This window comes from Myxocyprinus asiaticus, chromosome 18, assembly GCF_019703515.2.
Source record: "Myxocyprinus asiaticus isolate MX2 ecotype Aquarium Trade chromosome 18, UBuf_Myxa_2, whole genome shotgun sequence".
NCBI lineage: Eukaryota > Metazoa > Chordata > Actinopteri > Cypriniformes > Catostomidae > Myxocyprinus > Myxocyprinus asiaticus.
Window position 1 is genome coordinate 47,226,658 of NC_059361.1, and position 20,613 is coordinate 47,247,270.

Genomic DNA, 20,613 nt, shown 5'->3' on the forward strand with positions numbered 1-20,613 from the left:
TAAAAAAAAAAAAAAAAAGTACATTCAATCCAAAATGCCCAACTTCCTGTTGGGCAGAGCTAATAACTGTAATTTTGAAAGTTATACAGCTTGATGAGAACAATATATGTAGCAAGTTTGGTGACTGTAGAAGAAACTGACCCCAACACTTTTGTCAAAAGGTGGTGCTTCAGAGCTCCCCAGCCACGCCCATGTGTTAACTTTTGCCCAGGCCTAATGGCCGACAACTCTGATGTGTGTTCAAAATGTCTTGAAAATTCAAGAATGCCAAGTATCTCAAAAACATGTGAATATACATAAAAAGGAATAATGAAATTTAAATCTGCTCCATCTTGACATTATTCAAAAAATATTTTATTTTTGAAGCAATTCAGGTAAGAAATAAGAGGGATATTTCAAAGTCTTCCTTCCGCCAGTTGGTGGCGCTACGACCGTGACCCACAATAGCCACATCAATGTGATCAGCCTGCAAGAACAAACATTTGGCTCAATTTTGATGTTTTTAATTTTCTGCATGCAGAAGATATGAGACATTTCCTTATTCCAATTTTTTGACATTATTTTATCGTGTTGCCACGATAGCGGAATGACAATATAGCTCACTTGACTTGAGTTCTAGTCTTACACTGAGGGGCCGTTCAGCCTGGATGAACGTTTAGTAAATATATTATTAAATGTCAAAAATGTTTTTTCTTCTTTTCATTTTATATAAAAAGTTTTAATAAGTAAATAAAAAGAAAATACTTGAAGAAAAAGTGTAACACGTCAGCAATATGAAAGCATTATTCTCTGAATTAAATAGAATTAATGAAATATTACAGAGCTTAGGCTACAAAATGAAAATAAATAAATGATTGCATTTTCTTGTTTTTTTCTTTACATTTATCAAGCATTTTCTTTGCAACTTTATTTTAATTACTATTTTACTTTTAATAAATTTACTTTAAACGTCTGTAAACTTATTTAGTTAAGATTCACATCACACCAATTTTATTTATAAAGAAATAATATAAAATAGAAAGATTGAACAATTTATACTGGTAAGTATTTATGGGACGTTTTAATCCAAATCAGCAAATACAGTTGGATACATTTATAGAAATATATATTATGTTTGTGCATTATCCATAGGAAATTTGCAAGCGTGATATATTATCAGCCTTTATGAATTTTCAAAATTTTGCATTGCCGATAGGTTACTAATCTAAAAGAGGAGAAAGACGTACTATAACCCACCTTTTTTGTTTTCTCCAATGTGAACGGTGAAGTTTGTAAGTCTTTTTATTTCCACAATGAATATTGGCTTGTGGTAGCTCATTATTACTGTAGGCTACCTCCCGCACACACGTTCATTCTCAACATCTTTACTTGTCTTATTATAGGCCTATTTTACAAAATCCATCTTTCTTGTAAATGTGATGGAGTGGTATTAGAGCAATGGAAATGCTGATGTCCTGAGAGAAAAAAAAAATGCTCCCAGTAAATTCGGGCAAATTTCGCTTCTATTCCGCAACACTCCCGTAATGTGAGTCACGTTCACTGATCAGGACGATTGGAACCACAGTCATCTACGATGTTTATCGTGCAGTCTGACATAACGTCGCACAGTGTGCCATGGCAATATCAATGCGTTCATATCATACAGTCTGACAAGCAACAATCTTAAAGGACTATTATAAATCGTACAGTGTGCACCCGCCTTTACACTGAGGGGCCGTTCACATTGAGCGCGTAATATAAAAATTAAGACATATGTTTAACAATAAACTTTAAAAGCCAAGCTTGCCAAATACCTCAAAACGTGAATATGCACAAAAAGGAATGATGACATTTAATGCATTGCCATGGCAACAGTATTTAAGATATCAAGAATCCCTTCAGAATTTTAAATCTGCACTGTCTTGACATTATTCTAAAATATTTTGAAGCAATTCAGGTTAACATAATAGGAATATTTCAAAGTCTGTTAAAAGTGACACACTTCCTTCCGCTAGTTGGTGGTGCTACGACTGTGACCCACAATAGCCACATCAATGTGATCAGCCTGCAAGGACAAACATTTGGCTCAATTTTGATGTTTTTTAAATTTTCTGCACGCAGAAGATATGAGACATTTCCTTATTCCATTTTTTTGACGTTATTTTATTGCTTCGCCATGGCAACACCGTTCGATATATCAAAAATTCCTTCGCATTTTAGCATCGTCAATGTCTTGGCATGATGTCGCCCACATTTGGTACCTGTAACATGAAATCCTTATAAGGAGTATATCAAATTCCACAGCATGCATTTTTCAAACAATCCAAAATGGCCAACTTCCTTTTGGGCAGAGTTTATGACTGTCAGCACAAAAGTTGTCCGGCTTGATGAGATCTACATGTGTACAAAGTTTGGTGAGTGTAGCTCAAAAGGGATGGGCTACAGAACAGGCCCACAGGCACCCCCCCCCCCCAAATAATGATAATAATAATCCTTAGAAGAACAATAGGGTCTCCACACTTTCAGTGCTTGGGCCCTAATAACTATAAAAACAGTAATAATAATGATAATACTGTAAATATTGAGTAAATATTAATCATGAATTTTATTAAATTCATCCATCTGCTCAACAAAATTGCACACAGTAATTTCTACAACACACAAAACCAACAACATAACTAACTTTCTTCAAAACTTTATTTTTTCATCTTTCTATATGTCTCAAGGGACTGGCTGCTCCAGTATCGCAATTTGTGAGTGCCTTTTCCCATAAAACTAAAACAATACATTTTGACAGTTCATCACGACTTCCCAAATTGACAGTTCACCATTCAATTTTCAGCCTGAAATTTATGTGACTGTGGCAACATTGCAAAATGAAATTGCACGGTTCATTACACATATTGAGTCAGTTCAGAGTGAAATGTCCACTGTGTGGTGCTAAAAGTGAGTGAAAAGAGAAACATACCTCCCTACCCTTAACTCAACCCCAACCCTAATTGAAAGTGTAATAAAAAGCAAATGTGACACAAAAAACACAATTGCCGAAGCAACCATGTCATATTGTGGTGCTTTTATGACACTTTCAGCTCATGTGTCAACTCGCATGCTCTTCAGGACTCGTACCCGGTCATTTGCATCGCATGTGCAACACTCTATCAATTGAGCTACCACGCAATTTGATTGTACTTGAACAAGCTTATATATGTAGTTGGATATGTAATGGAAATGTTTAAATGTGTCGTGTACATGTCACACTCTATAGCAAAAGTGTTTAGATGTCAAAAGATGGCATTGTGTGAGGAACAGGGTGAAAAGTAAGTGTTTATGAACTGATAATCTGCTTTTATACTCCTGATTTTTGTGAAAGGGAACAAAAGTAAATGTTGTTGTAGTGCCTCTAGTGTTCAGTTCACCAGGAAAGTGCCACAATATGTACGTCACATAAAAATAATTTGTACATGTCACATAAAAATAATTTTGCAAAAATTTTGGTATAGTAACATGATTCTAAGGGACTAGGTTGCAAATGCCACTAGGGTGAGTGTCGCAGACAGTGAAAAGGAGACTAAACAAACAGTCAAATTTAATTTAATTTAAATGTCACTTATTCCCCTACTGAAATCCACATACAATGTAACTGGCCACAACATCCTTTCTCTCACAATCTCCTCTCTTGGTTTTATTCTAGCTAGGAAGGAAAGTTACTTTTTACTATTTTAATATTTAAGTACAATTTAATGTGAGTACTTTCAATCAAGTATGTTTTTGTATTTAACCAAACAATATCAGAGAAGTACAAAACAATACCTAAAGCACACACCAACGATATATCCATGAATGGACAAGACAAGACAAGGAACACAGGAAACAAGTGGGCTTACCTGTGATGCTAATTGGCTAACAAGACAAACCTGGACAATGTAATGACAGTAAACAGGAAACACAAGAATTCAAAATATGATTTCATGAACAACACTTACCAAAATAAGAGTTCACACAAAAAGGACACCATAAACATTACCCACCCCCCTTAAAAGGTGGCTTCGGACAGCCAAAACACAGGAACTAGTAAGAGTCTAAACAAGCAAGAGTCAGGAGACCACAGGGAAGCTAGTGGAGGAGTGGGAAACAACAATGGCTCATGAGTGGGTGGGGAACACAGGGGATGCTGGCGGGCCAGCTGGAGACAAGCAGAGGAACAAGGGACCACGGAGGACCAGGCAGCAGATGGCCAGGCTAACACTGGGGATACGGCGGATGGCCATGGCACCAGGGCGGAGCAGGCAATGCAGCAGATGACCATCGTGGATTTGGCAGATGGCCAAGAGACCAGGCTGGGCCAGGCGAGGCAGCAGGTGACCACAGGGGACCCGGTGCACGGCCAGGAGACCAGGGCAGACAAGACAAGGCAGGAGGTGACACAGAGAGCTCAGTGGTCACTTGCCACCTCCGACAAGCAAGCGTTGGGTGCCGCCCCTGGTGAACAAGCACTGGGAGTCAGGGGAGTGTGAGTGTCCTCCATCACACCCACAGTATAGGAGGAGTCACTTGGGTATAGAGCCATGTCCATATACTGTTGTAACGGGAGATTGTATCAACCAACTGGAGAACAGTTTTGAATAGGCTCGTTCAAACCAAACCTATAAATGTCCTTGAGTTCAATTTATCCCCCAGTTAATGCAGCTGTCAAGGAAACAGAAAAGTTCTGTATATTCCTCAATAGTTTAATGTTCTTGCTTAGGGTTCAATAGCTCCACTGCTGGATCCATCTTGGTTAGTGGTCTGGTCTTCTGGTACTCTGACATTTTTGCTTGCTTATTTGGGTTTTTGTACTTGTCTTGCCCTTTTGGATGTATTCATCGTTTTCTGGAATGTCTCTTAATTTTTGACCCTGTGCTCTCTTATTGTGTATTTTGCCTATTTCCCTGTGTTTTGGATTATTGTTTCAGTCAACTCAAATGGATCCCTCGCATCTGTCCTGGCCTGATGAGTCACAGTTATTTCATCCTATTTCCGCAGGCAGGCTCCAGTTCAGTTTTTTTTTATGCATTCCATCTCCATTTAGTGATTAAGCTAGCTTGAAAACACCTTTAAAGTTCTTTAAATTTAATTGCATAAGCATTATGCTTATGTCTAGTTTGCGTTGGGACCTGGTCCACTATATTCGCCTATATAGGCACTCTTTTAACCAGGTGCGGTGCTCCATGTCGCTCTGCTGCCCACTTCTGTTCCAGTTAGATCACAAATTAATATGCAACCAGTGCTCCACTAAAATCCCAATTTCAGTATAATTTCTGAGTACTTTTTACACATCTGGCGTCACATTCCTACTCATGGCATAGACAGAAGCTGGTGTGTGTGTGTGTGCATGTGTGATGTAGTTTTGTGCCTCAGTTTGTCATTGTGTGTGGGAAAAATGCAGTAAGCACAATGCTGAAAGTGACTGAGTGTCTCTCTGACAGCTGATAAATGCTTCTCAAATGTTGCTAATGTAAAGCTACAATTCTCGTTCCAATTCTCCATGCAAAATGAGCAATGTAACGAATGTCTACAAACACTCCCTCTCTCTCTCTCTCTGCCTCAAAGAAACACTGAGGACTCAAAAAAATAGTCTGTCCCTCCGTCATTCACTCTAAAGAAAACAAACAAAAGTGCAGCGAGTAGAAAGCTAATCACGCTGTCATTACTGCAACACATTACTGGTTTATACTGCAAAAGATCTGCTCATGCAGCACAAAATCACACTGACATGCGCTCGAGAGAAAGAAAAATGTTGAGTGAAGGAACAATTGTGCGACATCGATGTCTCACTCACTTTGTGCTCTTATATAAAGAGAACACTGTAATCCCCCAGAAAGCACTTTACAATTATGTGTAATTATCCTGGTGTGTGTCCCCTACCTGCTGACTCATTACGTATATACCCCCTCCACTTCTCTCGCACACAATAGCAAGACCCCAATTACCCTTCTGATGTGACAGGGTCACTGCTGACTATACGTTTTGCCCACCTGCAGTGTGAGACGTCAAAACAAACTGCCAACAAAACTGAACCGCACTCTACCACCAACCTGCAAACTGACAACACCAGTCCACCCACACTACTGTACTACACGCTCATGCCATTAAAAAACAATTGGTACTCTCTTCTTTATATAGGCCCCACCAAATCAAATCACTTTATTGTCACACAGCCATATACACAAGTGCAATGGTGTGTGAAATTCTTGGGTGCAGTTCCGATCAACATAGCAGTCGTGACAGTGATGAGACATATACCAATTTACAATAACATCAAATTAACACAGCACAATTTAAACGTCTGATATACACATAATTACACACAACACAATATACAAATAATAACATACACTGTACAGTATACAATACGCTGTTTTTGTTTTTTGTTTTTTGTTTTTTTGTTTTTTGTTTTTTTTTACTATATAGATACACATTATTCAATAAAAATTAAAAATTAAAATATATATAAAAAAAGTATATATATATATATATATATATATATATATATATATATATATATATATAGAATGTACAGTATTGTACTGTATTGACATTCAGGCTGTCGGTTGATAGTAAGTTGTTAAGAGAGAATATAATATAATAATAATAATATAATTTATGACAGTCCGGTGTGAGATATAAGAGTAAGGGTAATAAAGTGCAGTGCTGATGTATTTTGATCGTGGCAGATCAAGAGTTCCGAAGTCTGATTGCTTGGGGGAAGAAGCTGTCATGGAGTCGGCTGGTGTGGGTCCTGATGCTGCGATACCGCCTGCCTGATGGTAGCAGTGAGAACAGCCCATGGCTCGGGTGGCTGGAGTCTCTGATGATCCTCCGAGCTTTTTTCACACACCGCCTTGTATATATTTCCTGGAGGGAGGGAAGCTCACCTCCGATGATGTGTCTGGCAGTTCGCACCACCCTTTGCAGTGCTTTGTGGTTGTGGGCGGTGCTATTGCCGTACCAGGCGGAGATGCAGCCAGTCAGGATGCTCTCCACAGTGCAGGTGTAGAACCGTGTGAGGATGTGGCGGTTCATTCCAAACTTCCTCAGCCATCTCAGGAAGAAGAGGCGCTGATGAGCCTTCTTCACAACGACTTCAGTGTGGACGGACCATGTGAGTTCCTCAGTGATGTGGACACCCAGGAACTTGAAGCTGCTGACTCTCTCCACTGGTGCTCCATTGATGGTGATGGGACTGTGTTCTCTGTCTTTTCTTCTGAAGTCCACCACAAGCTCCTTTGTCTTACTGACATTGAGGGAGAGGTTGTGCTCCTGACACCAGTGTGTCAGAGTGTGCACCTCCTCTCTGTAGGCTGTTTCATCATTGTCAGTGATCAGACCTACCACCGTCGTGTCATCAGCAAACTTAATGATGGCATTGGAGCTATGTGTTGACACACAGTCATGTGTGTACAAGGAATACAGTAGTGGGCTGAGAACACAACCCTGCGGGGCTCCAGTGTTGAGGGTTAGTGATGAGGAGATGTTGCTGCCTATTCTAACCACCTGGCGTCTGCTTGACAGGAAGTCCAGGATCCAGCTGCACAGCGAGCTGTTTAAGCCCAGAGCCCGGAGTTTCTCATCTAGCTTGGAGGGCACTATAGTGTTGAATGCTGAGCTGTAGTCTACAAACAGCATTCTCACATAAGTGTTCTTTTTTTCCAGGTGGGAGAGAGCAGTGTGTATTGTAGATGCAATGGCATCATCAGTGGAGCGGTTGTTGCGGTAAGCAAACTGCAGCGGGTCAAGATTGAGTGGCAATACAGAGCAGATGTAATCTCTGATTAGTTTCTCAAAGCATTTGCTGATGATGGGGGTCAGAGCAACAGGACACCAGTCATTTAAACAAGTTATTTTTGATTGTTTTGGAACAGGCACAATGGTGGATGTTTTAAAGCATGTGGGGACTACAGACAAAGAGAGGGAAAGGTTGAAAATGTCCGTAAAAACACCAGCCAGCTGGTTCGCGCACGCTCTGATGACGCGGCCCGGAATGCCGTCTGGGCCCGCGGCTCTGCGGATATTCACCCGTCGGAAGGATCGGGTTACATCCGCTACAGAGACGGAGAGTGAACTGACCTCTGTAGCTTCGGCCGCGAGAACTCTCTCCGCGAGGGCAAATTTCCCTCGAAACGAGCATAAAAAGTATTTAGCTCATCCGGTAGAGAGGCAGCGGTGTTCATGGCGGAGTTTTTATTCCTTTTAAAGTCTGTGATGATGTTAATTCCCTGCCACATGCTTATAGAGTTGGTGGTGTTAAACTGTCCTTCAATCTTGCTCCTGTATCACCATGACTTGATTTTTATGTCAACATGAAAAACAGTGTCTGCTTTTGCATTTGTACTTCCGTAATGTGATTTATTTCTGAGTGAAACATGATATTCAGTGGGAAAGATTGGAAATGTATTCACTGGAAATTCATTAAATGGTGTATAGTAGTCTCTGTATGACAGGTGGTTCTAGGGGAGAGGTTGGAAAATAAGAGGGTTTGATGACTTCAGCCAAATGGAAAGAGCAAATGTTATTGATATGTTTAAACTTTTTATTTATTTATTTATTATAATTTGCTCTCTTGATACACATTTCATGGTATTATTGTGAATGATTCATCAAAGTAAATAGGGTCAATTTTGACTTCATGTTTACTTTAAGTAATATAAATAGGCAAGAAGGTCAATCTGTTTTAGTCACTGGTGGAACTGGTTTCTTTTATTTTGTATCGAAGCCTTGACTGATGTGATATGACGCTGGCAAAATGATTAAAATTTGTAATCACTTTAGGTGCACATTTGATTTTAACTAATTAATTGGCCCTGAATTAATTATTCCACTAATACCACAGATTTCACATGTACAAACTTTTCTCTTTTTATCCCTTATGCCCTTCTGTGTAGAACTACTAGATTTAGCATCTTGTTTGCCCATACCATTGTTACTAGTTCTGTTCATTTGGATAATATAACGTGTGTTCTACCAAAAGAAAAACTTGAGGATTCTTAGCGCTTTCTTAGTCCTGTTAGTTTCTCTCATTTTATTTTTCAAATTCATTTGTCTTGTCCTCAGTGTTTTATAAGATATTAGTCCATATGTTGAGAGCAAACAGATCTGTCTCCATCAACACAGTGTTTTTAGTCATCTGTTTATAAAACAATGACTCATTAAGTCAGAGGAAGTTCAGTTTATACAGTGTTTTCCTCTAAATGAGCACATTGAGTTTAATATTATAGGTATTATGTATCTTCTTATACATATGTTTTATCTTTACAACAGATGAATCGGCACAGTTCTGACATGGAGGATGATATGAGGCGGCACTGCTCGGGTACTTACTGGATATTCATTAGATCATCTGTATATATTTCATTTAAATAAAGTATTAAATATTATTAGAATTTTAAGGAGAATACATTTTAATACATTTTACATTCTAAAGTGTGATGTGTCAAGCAAGGGAAAACAAAGATAGAATAACCTAAATGTATGTTCTGATAGGTGCAATCTGAACAGTCTTTGTTTAAATAGTACCACCTTTCGGCACATAACAGACATTAGTGTGTGAATGGAAATGCATTGCATTCTCAGGAAAGCGTGTCATTGGTGTGCTGTGTGTCCCCATGACTTACTACTGATAATAAAACAAACAGAAGAAAAAAGAAGACTTGACTACTGATAAAATTAACAGCAAACTGAACTTACACACATTATTTGATAGATTTAGAAAGAAATGTTTAAATAAAACAAAACTTATTTACAATTGTCTGTTTTTCATTTGAAATATTAGCCAATTAAAAAAATAATTAGAGTTAGATTGGCTTATATATATATATATATATATATATATATATATATATATATATATATAAGCCAATCATAGTGAATCCGTTTTTTTGTTGTTTTTTTTTTACAGAAAAAAAATATATTGTTCTTGGCAGAAAGAAAAAGAATACTGAAAGTAAATAATATGGTGAGGTGCAATAATATTTGCTATAGTTAAAGCTGTTAGCAGCCATTTTACACCAAAACATTTGGAATTTAACAGGGTTGGCACAAAACATATTTTGAAAAAAAAAAAAATATCAGGGGTTATTAATATATATATATATATTATTATTATTATTATATTATTATTATTATTATTATTCTTTTTTTTTCTTCTTTTTTTACACAATGACTGATACAAAAAATCTTCTCAGTTATCTATTCAAATTATAAATATATGAATTCCAAAGTTACTGTGACAGAGTTAAAATAATGTAGTACTTTAGGGTTTGTAACAATAATTAACTCTTGATATTTCAAAGTGTAGGTATTCTTTGAAGAACTTTAAATATATTCACATGTTCCTAGAATTAATCAGTTCATTTTTAAAGTTTTAAATGTTAAAATGAAAAACAATTCTGTAATTGTTTAGTCATTACTTAATAATTTATTTATTGTTTGGTGTGGAACACAAAAGGAGTTTTCAGAATATGCTGCGGCTCAAATTCTGGTAAAATTCACCACAGAAACACTATAAAAACAATCATTAAAGTAATCCATCCAGATTTAAATGTTTATTCAGTGATCTTCGTCTCCATCCACCATAGTCGCCATAACAGTCAAATCTCGCACTCATTTTAACTATACAAAATTATTGCCTCAAGAAGCGTTACGACACAGGTTTTATGGCAGTCGTGTGAAACGCTCTTGGCACTCACGTGTCTCATGACCGATTGTGACATGCCATATACTTTTTTGAATGAGAAATGATGCAGATGAGATATTACAGAGTGGAGATTTTAGTAATTAGTAACTTAAATTCCACTCTCTACCTCACACAAAACTATTTTGATAAATGGCTCAAACATAATAGTATATTGTAACAAAAATGATTGTGACTGTACGTTTATCTGCTGTTGCGTTTTTATATTGTTGTGTTTAGAGGAAAATATAAGATAATAAAAATGTAACTAAACCAAATATTTATAATATACAATATTTGTAAATATATTTAAATTCTAAAGATTTCCAAGGCTGTAAATAATTTAAAAAATAATAATAATCATAATAATTTTAGCTACAGTCAAAATGTCTATTGTTTACATTTCAGCATCTATCCAAACTTACAAAAATGTATGTTTAAATGTTACATACGAATAGCTACTGTATGTATAATGAGAAAATCAGGCTGGGTGCTTTGCAAAGCCATTGATAAAACTTTGTGCCTGAGGTAAAAAAATATGATTTAAAAAAAAAAAAAAAAATCAGTAACCTTTTAAACGAAATATTACTTTTTAAAAATAAAGGTATCTCTCATTTTCATGCACTAATGACACAGCTTGCAGAGAATTACCTGCTTCTACCAAACAGTGTTCAATGTTTCAATGTGTATTTTATGAAAACATGATGCCTCCTGTGAAAGCAGTTTAACAGAGAATGTTGATGTAAAATGTCTTCTGTTGCTCTTGTGTGACTTTCAGAGACTGCACGACACTCAAATGAAAAGGAAACTGTACCAAACCTAAAGACAGACAAATCCCCTCCATCCAGCCGGATCTCCATCCTCGTAAAACGGGCCTGAACCCCTGGTGTTATGCCCAACATTAACTGAACACATTATCACAACATACTGATTCCTGTGTTGGGTCAAGGTTTTGTCAGTACTGCTTAGTTCATATTCTTTTGACAAGAGTTGAATTCTTGCTAACAAATAAACAGCCATCATTAATGACAAATATATCAGCATGGTAGCAGCTATTCGATGAACATATGTGGATAAATTATCTTTAATGTCTCATATTCTTCACTGTAGTCCCAATAAATCTACAGGGCTTATCATTTTCCTGCCATACTGTATATGAATGTAAGAGTACAGTACAAGATTAGAGCACAAAGTCTTCCCAATTAAGCAGATGTAACACAATTTCATGATATCACTTAATAACTTGATATTAAACTGGTTCATAATTTTATAAAGGAGACTTGAGGGTTTCTTTAAACTTAAAGTGTGGAGGTAAACTTATGAAGAATACTTTATTTGATCATATATAATAGAGGTATAAAAATACATACTAAGAATAAATGATAGTGACACAATATTGATGAGTACAAGTTTGCAGTACAAGCCTTTGTTCTTTTAAGCTTGTCATAATATTGTTGCATTCATCATATCAGTCTCCACTTTATATACTTGATTGATTTTAAGGTATATTTCCCTAAAAAAAAAACTAGCATTCTGTCATTATTTACTTACCCTCTTGTCATTCCAAACTCATCTGACTTTCTCTCTTACTTAGAACAGAAAAAGAGATGTGTAGCAGAATGTGTATATTGCTCTTTTACATATAATTAAGCATACAGTTACTGAGACTGTCAAGCTCTAAAAAAAGACACACAGGAAAAAAAAACACCATAAAAGCATAATAAAAGTAGTTAATTTGACTCGTGCATTATATTCAGAGTCTTCTGAAGCCATGTGATAGTTTATTTGATGAATATTTTCCTTTTAAAATCTTGGTTAAAAGATGTCGACACCATATATACCATTTCATTGTGTGGAAAAAGCAGTTTGGACATTGTGCGATAAATAGATCCTTTTGTGTCTCATGGAGGAAGGAAAGTAATACAGGTTTGAAATGACACAAAGGTTATTAAATGATGACAAATTGGACATTTTTGGGTGAACTATTCCTTTCATTTAATACAATTTTCAAGTTGCCTGAATTGTTGGGATTTTCATTTTTAGCCTGTTTCAACACTGAAATGACCAGTCTGTCTCTTCACACAATAGACACAAACTGCTTAACATTAGTATGTTGCTGTAAGAAAATGTTTATTATTATTATTATTATTATTATAGCATAATGCTCCTTTAGCCAGAAACTGAAGCTCCTTGGGAGTGCCCTTCAGACACTTAAAAACAGGATTTTCAGAATCATTTAAAATTCCTTGTTATATTATTGAAATCTTTTCTCTTATTGTACATGTCAACTCATTTGAAAAGAAAGTTAATCATATTTAATATGGTGTATTACTGTAAAGTTGATTGTATGTATTTGGCTGTTTTTTCTTGCTTTAGATTTTTTCATATGAAAAAATTTAATATTAAAGACCCCTTTGTTACACTTTACTAGGGCCTAGTAGGTTTTTTTTTTCTTTCTCTCAGTTCAAATGAAGCCGAATGGAGTCTCTTTCATGGTTAGTAAAGGTATTTTCTCATTGCTTATACGTGCCTCTGTGTTGTGTTTTTCTCTTTGTAACAGAATGCTGTAGGGGTTTGCTCTTTTAAATATTCTTCACCATGTCTGTTCAAAATGGCAAGAGTATAATTAAGGTAATTTTGGTGAGAAAGCACTTGACCAGTATGTTGGGCAGAATAGCGCTCATTATGGCTGCAGGTGCACACAGCGCTTGTCATCTACAGAACAATTCCCTGCCAGGATCAGCGGAGCCACAATAGATGTGTAGCGTTAGTGACTTCTACCCAGTTTTAATGTGTTTTTGGGTGAATAAAGGAAACAAAAATTAGTCGATGTGATTCTCCACCCCAGTCCTGGACTCACTGAATTTGCCCGCGGTGCATCTGAAGTGGGCAATGTGACAGTGGGGAAGGTCTGTTCTCTTTGCTATTTTCAACAGAATGGCCCTTAGGATGAAGAGATGAATGGATCAGCAGTGGCACTGCAGATTATAGGGCTGTTAACAGCCTGCCATTTATTTAGCAATTTATACAAACACTGATTCTTGAGACAAGTGCAATTTTACCTGCCACTAGTTCAACAAATAACAACGTTTCAACATAATGCAATATTCCATAATATAGACCATAATGCAATACTTCATACAGACCAAAATGTTAACACATTATTTTAGGGATCAGAAATTAGACAGTAATTCATGACTAATAATTGCACTTGTAAGTGACTAGTTATGGACTAGTTTGGCATTATAAAGTAATTATTAAGCCTTTATTGGCTGATTTCTTATTCTTGCTTTATAGCACCTTTACATTTGCTTTTGTCATCACAATGAATATCAATGACAATAACAAAGGATATCAATAGCTAGTATTATGCAAATGACATCCTTTAGGTTTTCAGTACTCTGTGTGAATGTGCGGCTTATAAGTATGAATTACATGTAGAATGCATTTGGTATTTCAACAAAGCATTGGAAGGTTAGGTTTAGGGGTAGGTGTTGGTGTAGGGTGTCTGTGGGACTCTAAATAAACACAATAAACATGCTGCAGTGATGCCCCTACACTGTATGGTAGTATTTAATTAGGTGTGCAAGTAGCATCTAAAACTATTTGCACTTTGTGCAAAGAAGATGCTTTTTGTTGCTATTTACACTAAGCAACAAAAGTCTCTGCCTTCTAGATTTATTTTATATGTATTATTTTTTTTATTATTATTATTATTTTGTTGTTGTTGTTGTTGTTGTTGCTTAAGGTTGATTTATTTTCTCATTACATTACATTTGTATATTACACAGTCTGATTTACAAGAATCTTTATGCTCATAAAATAATTAAATTCAATTGCGTATATTCACATTAGAGAGGTTAAAGGGCAGACAGCCTGATAATCGACTACAGCTGACACATTATTCCATTTGACTGTCATACAGACTTTTAAACAACTAACCAAATAAACCAGTTGAAGAGGAGAGAGAAAAACCATGTGACCTTCATCAGATAAAAACCTCTTCCAGCACAAATGAAAAAACATCTGAGGACTTTGTGCTGGCAGGTAAAAGAAACAAGTAAAAAATGAACCCTAAAAACAAAACAAAAATCTGAAGAAACCTTAATGATTATACATATTCCTTATATTTAACACAGTTATTTTCATACAGAATTATCTAATCCTGAACTCAATCAAGCCTCTTTTCAACCATATTTACATCCTAAAAATAAAAGTAGCTGTAATCTTCATTCCAGTTATTCACTGTGACATAAATCAAGCTTACACCGATCAGCCACAAAAAAAAAAAAAAAACTTTTTTTTTCAATTAACATTTTTTTATTGACAAACATATAACAAAGAAAAAATACAACATATATACATTGTCAACATTTAACCTCCACTGTTACCCCTCCCCTCCCCAATCACCAACCCCACCCTGACCCCCAACGAACACCGCAGTGGTCACAAATAGAATACACACACACAAAAATAAATAAATGACCTGCCACCCCCCCAAAAAATAAAATAAAATAATCATATATAATTAAAACTAAACCTCTCGAACCCCCAGCCCTCTGCTCCACATCTCTTCAAAAGGAGGAGCTCCATCTGACTTCCATCCACTTAAAATAATCTGCCTGCCAATCATAATACTGGTCAGGACCCAATTTTTTATATATTTGTCTCCCAAATTTATGATCGCCCCATCGCCCAGAATACAGAGTCTGGGGCAAAATGAAATTCGAGTGCCCAAAACGCCACATATGAAACTCTGAACCTTCAAAAAAAACTCTTGGATCTTAACACACCCCCAAAAAACATGGGTTGTTATCCATCTTCTGAATGGCATTGCCAGCAGGTGGGTGTGTCTTTAAGACCAAGCCTATACAATCTAGAAGGGGTCCAAAAGAATCTATGTAAGATCTTGAATTGCATAAGGCAATTCCTTGCATCTCTAGATGCAGATTTGACGTTTTTTAGAATCCTAGCCCACACTCACTCCTCCCATACCAAGTTTAAATCTTTCTCTCATAATCTCTTGAGAGGAGTTGAAGTTCCGTCCCCCAGACTCTGAATTAACAGGGAGTAATACACTGATGCCTCATGACCTTTTCCAAAAGCAGTAATCAACTCTCCCAAAGTATCTGCTGCTTTGGGGGGGGTGGGGTATGCTACTCCCAAAAACAATACAGAGCAGTTGGCACAGCTGTAAATACCTATAGCATTGCGATCTGGAAATCCCAATATGTTGAACCAAATTTTCAAAAGATCTCAATACGGGGAGAAAATGGACGCCATGCAAGGAGCAGACGTGTGAGCGATGAGCTCTGCGCACTTTGCTGAATTTTTGATTATTCTCATGTTATAATCTGGTGAAATTTGATACACCCAGTTACACATTTGTCCTTTGTTGCAAAACATGGCAAAGTCAAAATCCTCGGGCTCTGGAGACATTAAAAGACACTTATGTGTTCAGGATGAAAGCCCCGACAGGCCTACAGACCGGAGACTCGATTTGGATGGCGCGGTGAGAGAGGAGATCCAGCGTCAGTTGTCCAACATGTCGATGATGTTGACGAAGATTCTTGCTGACTTGGAGGATCTCGCTGTAATACGTCGATCGATCATGGCGATGGAAATAAAATTCTCCGAGTTAGGTACAAGAGTGTCTGATGTTGAAAAACGAATCGATTTTCTGGAATCTTCGGAGAGGGAATTAACCGCTAACCCACCCGCAACTAAAATTGATTTGGAACATCTCCTTGAAAAGCTTGAAGATCTTGAAAATAGAAACCACAGGAATAACGTTCGAATTGTTGGAATTCCTGAGCATGAGGAGGGCAGAGATATGGTGAAATTCCTTGACGAGCTTTTCCCGAGTCTGCTCGACATAACAGGCCACAAGCTGGAAATCGAGCAAGCTCACAGAGTCCCGTCTCACAGATCTGCTGAGGGAGACAGGCCCAGATCGATTCTGGCCAGATTTCTGAGATCATCCGATAAAGATCTTGTGTTGCGCCAGGCGAGGAGCAAAGGGAAGGGGTGTGTTAAGATCCAGGAGTTTTGGTTGAGGGTTCAGAGGTATTTGTGCGACATTTTGAACACTCAGGCTTTGCTTTGTCCCAGACTCTGTATTTTGGGTGATGGAGCATTTAGGGGACAATCATATAAAAAATTGGGTTCTGACCAGTCTCATGATCGGCAGGCAAGTAATTTTAAGGGGCTGGAAGTCAAGTGGAGCACCCTCTTTTTCGGAGTGGTGTGTGGAAATGGGGAGGGTAGCTGCATTTGAAGAGGCGGTAAGTAGAAGGCTGGGGTTGAGGGACTTATTTGCTAAAAAATGGGGCAAATATTTAGTTTTTTTGGGGGGAATTTCAAGGAGGGGATGTGGAGAGTGTAGTTTAATCATGTATGTTTATTATTTTATTTATTTGTGTATGTATGTATGTGTATGTGTATGTATATATATATATATATATATATATATATATATATATATATATATATATAATATATTTTATTTTATGCAAGTGTATGTATGTGTATCTGTGTATGTATGTATATGTATGTGTGTGTGTATATATGTGTATATGTATATGTGTATATGTATGTGTGTATATATATATATATATATATATATATATATATATATATATATATATATATATATATATCACAGGGGTGTTCGTTAGGGGTCAGGGTGGGATTGTATTAGTAGGGTTTAAATGTAAAATGTTGATTCATTATATATGTGTTGAGTTTTTTTCATTGTCATATGCACATGAATCAATATAAATGTTAATTACAACAAAAGATCTCAATACTCCACTCTCATATAAGACACCGAGTGTAGTAACCCCCCTCACAATCCAGTCTGACCAGCAGAAAAAGGACTTATTAATATATAATTTAGGGTTCAGCCATATGCTTGAGGCAACATTTAAATAAATGTCAGAATTAAACACTCTGGACACTTTTGTCCATACCAAGTGCAAATGCGAGATAACGGGGTATAACTTAACCTCTCCGGTTAGTTTGATAGAAAGGCTTTGCAATGGCAAATTGGGGTAAGAACTTCCTGTTCAATACAAAACCAGGGAGGGGCTCTCTCAGGTGGAAGCGACCAATGAGCCAAATGTCTGAGACTGAACGCATAATAATAAAACAAAATCTTGGGTAGGCCTAGCCCAGCTTGGTCAGTCGGCCTATGAAACTTACTGAAGTTTTATATGGGACGTTTACCATTCCAAATGAAGGACTTTGCTATGCTATCAAATTGCTTGAAATAAGAGAGGGGGACATCTACAGGGAGAGATTGTAGCAGGTAGTTAAATTTTGGAAAACAATTCATTTTAATAACATTAACCTTCCCAATCATAGATAAATGTAATGAAGGCCACCTGTCCACATCGCTCGAAAACCTTTTTATTAAGGGGTCAAAATTAACTCTAACTAAATCAGACAAATTTGCTGGGAATAAAATACCCAAATACTTAATACCCTGTTTGGGCAACTGGAAGGCACCCGGCTGGAAAGCCGTTACTGGACAGTATGCTGTCAGAACCAAAGCTTCGGATTTAGACCAATTGACTCTGTATCCTGAGAACTTAGAAAAGGAATTAATAATTCTTTGGAGGCAAGGCATAGATCTAGTAGGGTCGGAGACAAATAATAAAATATCATCTGCGTAAAGCAAAAGCTTATGAGCCAAAAATACTTTTTATGCTCGTTTTGAGGGAAATAACACCGCCCTCGCGGAGAGAGCTCTCGCGGCCGAAGCTACAGAGGTTAGTTCAGTCTCCATCTCTGTAGCGGATGTAACCCGATCCTTCCGACGGGTGAATATCCGCAAAGCCGTGGGCAGTACCACTAAACTACACCAGCTCTCTGTTCCCACGTCTATCTGTCAGTGGATTACCAGCTTTCTGACAGACAGGCAACAGCTTGTGAGACAGGGGAAATTCACTTCCAGCACCTGTACAATCAGCACTGGTGCACCCCAGGGATGTGTGCTCTCCCCACTACCCTTCTCCCTCTACACCAATGACTGCATCATCAAGGACCCCTCTGTCAAGCTCCTGAAGTTTGCAGACGACACCACTGTCATCGGTCTCATCCGAGATGACGATGAGTCTCCATACAGAAGGGAGGTTAAACAGCTGGCTGTCTGGTGCAGTCAAAACAACCTGGAGCTGAACATGCTCAAAACGGTGGAGATGATTGTGGTCTTTAGGAGGAACACCCCAACTCTGCCCCCCTCACCATTCTAAACAGCACTGTGGCAGCAGTGGAGTCATTCAGGTTCCTGGGCACTACCGTCTCACAGGACCTGAAGTGGGAGACCCACATTGACTCCATTGTGAAAAAGGCCCAGCAGAGGTTGTACTTCCTTCGTCAGTTGAGGAAGTTCAACCTGCCACAGGCGCTACTGATACAGTTCTACTCAGCAGTCATTAAGTCTGTCCTCTGCACTTCAATAACTGTCTGGTTTGGTTTAGCTATGAAATCAGATATCAGAAGACTACAAAGGACAGTTTGGACTGCTAAGAGGATTATTGGTTACCCCCTCTCTTCAAGAACTATACACTTCCAGAGTGAGGAAAAAGGCTGGAAAAATCACTCTGGACCCCACTCACCCTGTCCACTACCTTTTTGAACTGTTGCCTTCTGGCTGACACTTCAGAGCTCTGAGAAACATCAGGCACAGGAACCGTTTTTTCCCCACAGGCTATCCATCTCATACTTGGCAGTAATTCTGATTCTGATTCTTCTGATAAAGAGTTGGGTCCTAACTAGCATCATGATCGGCAGACAGGTTCTTTTAAGGGGTTGGAGGTCAGCTGGAACGCCCTCATTTCATGAGTGGTGCTCAAAGATGTGGAGGGTGGCGGCCTTTGAAGAAGGGTTGTTTAGAAGGCTAGGAAAATTGAATTTGTTAATAGAGAAATGGGGCAGATACCTGGTATTGCTAGACGTGTAATTATTATTATTATTATTATTTGTATTTTTTATTTTTATTTTTTTTAATCTTTTTGTGTGTGTGTCTGTAAACATGTATATATAATTTTATGTGACCACAGGGATGTTTGTTGGGGGTCAGGGCAGGGTTGGGGATTGGGAGGGGTGGTTGTGGGGTTTAAATGTTTGTTTGTTTGCTCTTGTATATATGTTTTGTAGGAATCAATAAAAATATTAATTACAATTTTTTTTTTTTTTTTTTTTTTTTTATAAATTCAGGCTTATAGGATTGGTTTTGAGTTGACAAAACCAAACAAATCCAATCTGGGTTCAGCAGCAGAGATGTGCACAGGGGGTGGCTTAGTGGCCTGAGCCACTGCCCCTTTGCCCACAATGGCTGAGGTGCCCTCTTTGTGAAATAAATTATTTAACAATGATTAATTTATCAAATGCTTTTTAAAGCCACTTACACATCTGAAATGATATGTGATGTAAGGAATATGGCACAGGGGAGAAACACTCATGCAATTATAATTGCATATTTGCCTACAGCACTACAAAATTGATCAAAAATATAAACTTAATAGAAAAACAAAACAAGCAATATCAAAAATAATATACAGCAAAACAAAATAAAGCAAAATAAAAACAAACTAACCTGTTGTGTACCACATGCATTACCCTTCAGACCACAGTCACCGTCACGGTTTGAGAGTGTTACATCCTCTACAAAAAAATGAAATTACGTGAAAACATTACAGGAGATAAAATCACAATTGGGTAAAATCACAAAAACAAATACAAAAAACAGCCTACCTGAGGAGACATACCACCACGCATACTGCAAACATACACAACTGCTTCTGCCATGCTAATACCAGCGTTAGGACCCAGGAAGTCAGTAGCCGTAAAATTGGCTGCTGATACCATGGTATATTTGAATACTTGTTCTGATTGGTTTTACCATGGTAAAATTTTGAATG

General features: G+C 37.5%; 1 protein-coding gene across 1 annotated transcript in view; it reads left to right on the forward strand.

The window, feature by feature from the left end:
• The window catches only part of LOC127456163 (RNA-binding Raly-like protein), a 124,042-nt gene extending 110,832 nt beyond the window's left edge, over window positions 1–13,210 (forward strand). Inside the window, exons 7-8 of the mRNA XM_051724509.1 lie at window positions 9,277–9,328; window positions 11,466–13,210. Coding sequence (XP_051580469.1) covers window positions 9,277–9,280 — 4 coding nt within the window. The 3' untranslated portion in view covers window positions 9,281–9,328; window positions 11,466–13,210. The remainder of the gene's footprint in view (window positions 1–9,276; window positions 9,329–11,465) is intronic.
• Window positions 13,211–20,613: the final 7,403 nt, after the last annotated feature.